Source organism: Melospiza melodia, chromosome 5 (assembly GCF_035770615.1).
Source record: "Melospiza melodia melodia isolate bMelMel2 chromosome 5, bMelMel2.pri, whole genome shotgun sequence".
Classification (NCBI taxonomy): Eukaryota; Metazoa; Chordata; class Aves; order Passeriformes; family Passerellidae; genus Melospiza; species Melospiza melodia.
In genome coordinates this window covers 20981917-20988424 of record NC_086198.1, presented here as the reverse complement: position 1 = coordinate 20988424, position 6508 = coordinate 20981917, and the positions used below count along the sequence as shown (strand labels likewise).

At 47.9% G+C, this 6508-nt stretch overlaps 1 protein-coding gene across 1 annotated transcript; it reads left to right on the top strand.

Moving 5' to 3' along the window:
• The first annotated feature begins 328 nt into the window (after positions 1-328).
• SPINK2 (serine peptidase inhibitor Kazal type 2) lies at positions 329-6275 on the top strand. The gene is made up of 4 exons (XM_063158003.1): positions 329-474; positions 884-921; positions 1513-1622; positions 6056-6275. The coding sequence occupies exons 1-4, from the start codon at positions 426-428 to the stop codon at positions 6099-6101; spliced, it is 243 nt and encodes an 80-aa protein (XP_063014073.1). The 5' UTR covers positions 329-425; the 3' UTR covers positions 6102-6275.
• Positions 6276-6508: the final 233 nt, after the last annotated feature.

Sequence of the window (6508 nt, the reverse complement as noted above, 5' to 3'; positions counted from 1 at the left end):
CACTTTATGACGAGACGGGGGCCCTGACCTTAAGAGCCGCACGGCAGGGCGTGCGTATTTCCAGCCTGCCTGCACTGCCCGAGACACTGCGATCAAAGCACAGCCCCGAGGGGCTGGGGCCGAGGAGGGAAGGCCGGGGCACGCTGGAATCCCGGCCGGGATCCCGCCCCCCATTGACTGTGCTGCCCCCCTGCACAGCTCTGACGGGCGAGTTTTCCATCCCCGTGAGCGCGCTCCTGGGCAGGTCCCCGCCGTGCCATCCCAGCCGTGGGCGTCCCCGCGGCCGCCCCGCGCCCCGCCCGGTACCGGTACCGGTCCCGCCCCGCGCCCCCCGTTGGCTCCCGCGCTGCCGCGGCCGTTGCGCCCCGAGCCGCCCCCGCTGTCCCCGCTGCTGTCCCCGCTTCTGTCCCCGCTCAGGTGGCGACATGGCGCGGCCGCTGGCGCTCCTGCTGCTGCTGCCCGTCCTCCTCGCCGGTACCGCGCACCGCGCCGGGCCGCTGGCGGTCGGGAGGGGAGCCGGGGAGGTGGGAGGCGGGCTGGTACCGTGTCCCGGCCGGTGCCGTCCCAGGAAGGGGGAGCCTGAAGCGGTGCCGTGCCCCGGCTGGCTCAGCGGAGCGGCGGCGGGATCTAAGCCGGGGGTGGGCACCGGAGCCAGCCAGGGAGCCGGCACGGGATGGTGCCGGACGGCCGGGACCGGGACTGCGGCTAGACCGGGGGATGGCGGGGTCGGACCGCGGCTGCTCAGGGTGTCCCCGGAGCGGACAGAGAGGGGTCAGGGTGCCGGCACGGGCAGCGTGCGGTCGGTAACAGCCGGGGCCGGTCCCGCGTGCTCGGGGGGTTCCGTGCGGGGCCCGGCGCCGTTAACGCTGCTCGCTCTCCGCAGGTCTGCTGTGGTGTCCCGGAGCCATGGCCAGCTACCCGGTGAGTGCCGCCGGTTCCGCTGCCCCCTGCCTCCAGCCAGGCCTCCCGCTGCCCCGGCCCCTTCCCCAGAGCCGCGGGCCGCACGCTGGGGCTGTGAGCCTGGCCCGGGTCCCGAGCCCGGCCCTCACGCAGCTGGGGTCTCTCCCCGCAGCTGAGGCGCCCGGGACGCTGCTGGCTCCGCAGCACACTCGCCCTGGCCGTGCCCATCTCTCACCATCTCCCTCTGCCCTTCGTGCCCATCTCTCACCATCTCCCTCTGCCCTTCATGCCCATCTCTCACCATCTCGGTCTGCCTTGCCCTTCATGGGCACTCCTGTCCGTGTGTCCCGCTGATGCTCAGCAGTCGGAGGCGCTGCGCTGTGGGGCACACACAAGTCCTGACACCACAGCCAAGCCGTGCCAGGCAGCAGGAGCCAAGCCTCAAGAGATCAATTCCCATAAGAGCATGAAAGATAATGTGGCGCTTTAAAATGCTGTGCCAGCTCCCCATGGACACCTTTTTTTCTGTGCATGCCAGGATTCTTAAGAAGCTGAGCAGTAACCTGTTTCAAATGGTGTAACTTTGACTTCTCTTGTACCTGTCTTCCCCAGCCCAACTGCGCTCGGTATGGGAACTACATGTGTCCAAGGGACTACCATCCAGTTTGTGGCACTGATGGAGAGACCTATGGAAACGAGTGTGTGCTCTGCCTTGCTAACAGGTAGTCAGTTCTGTCCTTCCCTTCCCTACGTGCAAGCAGAACATTCACCCTGACATTCCAGATAACTGAAGCCAGATAATTTACTGGCTTTGGATCATTTGCACTGTTGCACTGCAGTTCCAGCAGTGTCCTCTCAGCTGTGTATCCCCTGCAACAGATTTTATTGTGGTACCTGTAAATGGCTTAGATTGAATTCGGTCAGCTGGATGTACTGAATATTTGTATTACTATTTCCTGAGAAGGAGCATCTTAGAGGAGCTTGCTTGTCATGTTCATACAATGCCATACAACCAATAAATATAATGCCAGACCCACACTTTCCATCAGAAAACATGAAAGCTCCCACCTAAAATGCAGCTTTACATATAAAATATTTATGTTCAAGATCCAAACTCCTGTACTTCTTTTCACAAAGAACAGTAAGAAAGCCAGATGTTAGGAGAAAACCCTGTTTTGCCTTCAGGTTGTCTAAAAATCAAGAAAAAGACTGCCTGATATTTGAGAGGGGGTATTTTATTCCTTAATAGTTTAATTTTTTAAAAAAACAAACTGAAAACACAGAGAATTGGTATCTAATGAGCATTATTAGCCTCCATTAGAATTGACTGTAAACCTTTCTTTATAGAGCAGTCTCTCAGTACAAACTGAGAGGAGCTGCTGTGAATAGAAATTTTGATGGTAAAAGGCAATTTATATTAATGAAATAAAAGATTTTCTGTTTCCAGCAGAAGGTATACGTGAGAGTAGTAGAATGACAGAAACAAAACTGTGAACAGATAGATGTCAAGAAAGGGAAGGCTGAAATGAGTTTCTGACTTTGGGGCAGAGGAGAGATTAATTCTGACCAGACAATCTACAAAATTCAAATTGCCAAGATAAAAGAAACATAGGCCAAAATAAAGAAAGTGACAAAGATATCAAAGGACACTTAAGGTAATGTTATAAAGAAAGTGCTGAAATGTGTCATGCATATCTGAAGAATTTGTTACACTTTCACCGGACCACAGCACAAACAACCCAAGCAAGTGACAAATTGCAAAGAGAATTGGTAAACCTACAGTTTAGGAAAAAAAAAGAAAATTAATCAAAATTCACACACAGTAGAATCTGTTAAAAGGGAAGAAAAGAGGTTCTGGCATGTTACATATTAGGAGCCTACCCATCTTTCCTGCCTCGAGTAATGTTGGAGTAAGTTATTAAGTGATTGGCTTTGTACATAGCCAGAGGTAAAGAGGAATGTAAGCAAAGCAGATAGAGATTTGTCACAAATAATCCGATCAAATCCATGAGATTTAGTTTTTTGGCACGATAACTGGCCAAACAGAGTAGGAGGAAATAGAAGTATTGGTGCATGACATTAATAAGGCAGTTTACATTATCTCCACTTGACATTCACATAAGCAGACAAATAGTTATTCAGCTGAAATTGTTAAAGGATGAAGTCACAGAAGTTTGAAATGCTTTGGTTCAAAAACAGTGATCAGCATTTTACATTTTAAAGAGCTATCACATTTTATATAATAAAAAATGCAAAATGGCAGGGATATGGTGATCTGTGCAGCATATTATAAAAATTCCCAGAGATCTGGAGAAATAGAGTGAAATCAGTACAGTAAAAGACAAAAAGAAGTGCTGAGTATTGCCCATAGAGAGTGTAAATCCATACTGTGGAGATAGAGACAGGAGAGCATCTCACAACCTAAACAGTATATTTAATCCTTTCAGAACAGAAGGATGGGCTTTGAGATCCAGCTTTCTAGGATTTCTAGGATGCTTCATTTTTTTAGGCATGATCCCTCAGTTCCAGATGGATGCATGGCAGATTCCTGAATACAGCAGTGCACAGAACAAAGGGTTCTCCACTCAAATCTGCTGCTTATTTCAACTCCTTAAGTAATTCCTTAAGTAATTAGTGATGGGGCTTATGTCTTTTTAGTATAAGATGTAAAGTACATCTTTTGTGTGATACATGGGATTAAATCCAATTATAAACACAAGATAGAATTTTGTCTTAACCATCTTTTTTTGCTGTCTTCTTACATGCTCAGAAACATGTTGTTGGGTCTGAAGGGGCACAGGGTGGTCAGATACTCTCATGACCATTTTTCTTTTATAGTTCAGTAGTTGGCATATTTGGGGGCCTTCTAGTTCAGCCTGGAGTTGCTGTTCTAAAGTGTTTGACTTGGCATGAACACAGCACAGATAAAACATTTTGCTTCATTGGAGGAATTTCAGCTTTGAAAAACAGTCCATAGTCATAAGCAATGATCATTCCACTCCAAATAATCTAAGGTACAGTCTGTCACACTTGTTAGGAAGACAGATTTTTCTGCCCTATTTAGCAGGCTGCATCACTAGTTGCTGAAATAGTGCAATGTGGTGATACAGAAACGGATATAGGGACACATCCAGTACTAAAATACAAAACAGTCACTTCTCAATTAACTTGGAGTGATTCTCAATGGCCATCTTGCAGGTTTTGTTCTAGCCCATAGTTAACCCCATGAAGGGACTTCTTGGAGAGAGTTGTCCTTCCTGATGGCCGAGACAGAACTGTCCACGGGCTCTTTTAGCCATGAAGGAATGTGTGGGCACCTGGAGAGCCCTGGGTGAATCTAGAGTGAAGGAATGTGTGGGCACCTGGAGAGCCCTGGGTGAATCTATAGAGTGAAGGAATGTGTGGGCACCTGGAGAGCCCTGGGTGAATCTAGAGTGAAGGAATGTGTGGGCACCTGAGAGCCCTGTGTGAATCCATAGAGTGAAGGAATGTGTGGGCACCTGGAGAGCCCTGTGTGAATCCATAGAGTGAAGGAATATGTGGGCACCTGGAGAGCCCTGTGTGAATCCATAGAGTGAAGGAATGTGTGGGCACCTGGAGAGCCCTGTGTGAATCTAGAGTGAAGGAATGTGTGGGCACCTGGAGAGCCCTGGGTGAATCTATAGAGTGAAGGAATGTGTGGGCACCTGGAGAGCCCTGTGTGAATCTAGAGTGAAGGAATGTGTGGGCACCTGGAGAGCCCTGTGTGAATCTAGAGTGAAGGAATGTGTGGGCACCTGGAGAGCCCTGTGTGAATCCATAGAGTGAAGGAATGTGTGGGCACCTGAGAGCCCTGTGTGAATCCATAGAGTGAAGGAATGTGTGGGCACCTGGAGAGCCCTGTGTGAATCCATAGAGTGAAGGAATGTGTGGGCACCCGGAGAGCCCTGGGTGAATCTATAGAGTGCTGCAGAAGAGGCTGATGCATTGACCCATGATAACCTGAGACACCTGGAGCAAAGGTGCAGCACAAACCCTCCCCATCCTGGCTCTGCAGTGAGGCCCCTTAATTGTAAGACCAGAGTTAGTTTTCCTTCTTACTTTATTTTTTTCTTTTAAAGTTTAGATTTAATCTATTCTTAAGTGGTGCTCACATGCAAATCCCAGGTCTCTTCCACACTCAGTGCCCAGTAGCAATGACAACATCTGATTTTAGTTTAAACCTAGTCCAACAGCAATACATGCTCTTTGGAAATAGATGCAGCAGATTGAGGTGTCTCAGCAGGGTTTAGTGTGAGGGTGTCCTTCAGCCAGAACCACTCTTTACATCCTTGCTGGTGTTTTACTTCCCCTGGCCTTGATTTTGCCTTTCATATTACTGATCTGCCTTCTGGCACTACCTTGTGGTTAAAAGATCCCTGATAAAACTACTAACTAGTACAGATTAACCCTGATTTTGGGTAAACATAAGTCTCTTGAATTTCATGAGGAGTAAACCAGCTTGATTCTATTGAGATAAGGAAGCAAACTGATCATCTGGGACAATTTGCATTCTACTAGTTTCTTTTTCTATCTGCATTTGCCTGGTAAATTGAGATTTGTAAATGGAGTACCCCAAAATACTGTGTATAGGACTTACAAGAAAAACAAACCAGTGTTTCCAAACTAAGGAGTGCTTGGCTAAAATTTCCTTAAAGAAGATTCCAGCATTCAGAGAACCACACATTCAAAATGTAGCAAAGCCTCAGATGCCGAGGTGCATCGGGATGCACACCCTTCCCACTGAATTCCCATGTGAAAGGGGAAATGCTTTAAGCATTAGAACTGGTTTGCACCTAAGAGACTGCAAAGCTTGACTTGTATTAGTGCTTTGTAATGGACATGTTAGTCCTCATGGTGTGATTTGTCATGTGGTGTGACAGTTCTCAGATTTGCAGATGGTTTTATCCGGTTTTATAGGTAACAAAGCCTGTGGTAAGTTACTCACTCTGTGTATGTGATTTCATAGATTTTCGCATCATGGTTACTTTGTGGTGATGCTTTCAGTAAGTGGTGCAATTAAAGCAGCACTGCATTTAATTGAACCCATAGAAAGAAATGAGAGTCCAGTTTATAAAATGTGTCTGTAACATTCAAGTAGTGTTCCTGTTCTAATATATTTTTCTTCTGTTTGCAGGGAAGATCATACGCGTATAGAAATTGCCCATAAGGGACATTGCTGATACTACAAATGGCTGCTTTTCAAGAAAATTAGAGGGTCACAGACAATCCAAATGGAAGCAATGCCTTAAGTGTACTTTCTGTGCAGCCTGTCTTAATAAACAAACTTGCATATTTAAAGTTTGCTTACTGTATTAAAACCAATGGTTGTAAACTTACCCATAGTACAGTTATAACCTGAAGCCTGATGTATTTTCTTGCTAAAGATGGATCATAAGAAGGGGATGTCCTCTCTCTATACCAGAAGATCATTTGTCCAGAGAAGGGATTGAGTGCACCAAGGAAGGGAGTGGGTACCAAGTGCCATTCCCACAGTCCCCACAGGGATCAGGGAGGCCCCAGCATCTCTGTCAGAGGCAGTGCTCTTTGGTTCTGGGATATTCTGAGCCCACAGGAGCCAGCAACCCCT

Excerpts from the sequence above, each read along its gene's own strand:
- SPINK2 (XM_063158003.1), top strand. The coding sequence starts at position 426 with ATGGCGCGGCCGCTGGCGCTCCTGCTGCTGCTGCCCGTCCTCCTCGCC. Across the intron at positions 475-883 it reads GCTGCCCGTCCTCCTCGCCG|GTCTGCTGTGGTGTCCCGGA; the intron begins GTACCGCGCACC and ends CGCTCTCCGCAG. Across the intron at positions 1,623-6,055 it reads GTGCTCTGCCTTGCTAACAG|GGAAGATCATACGCGTATAG; the intron begins GTAGTCAGTTCT and ends TTCTGTTTGCAG.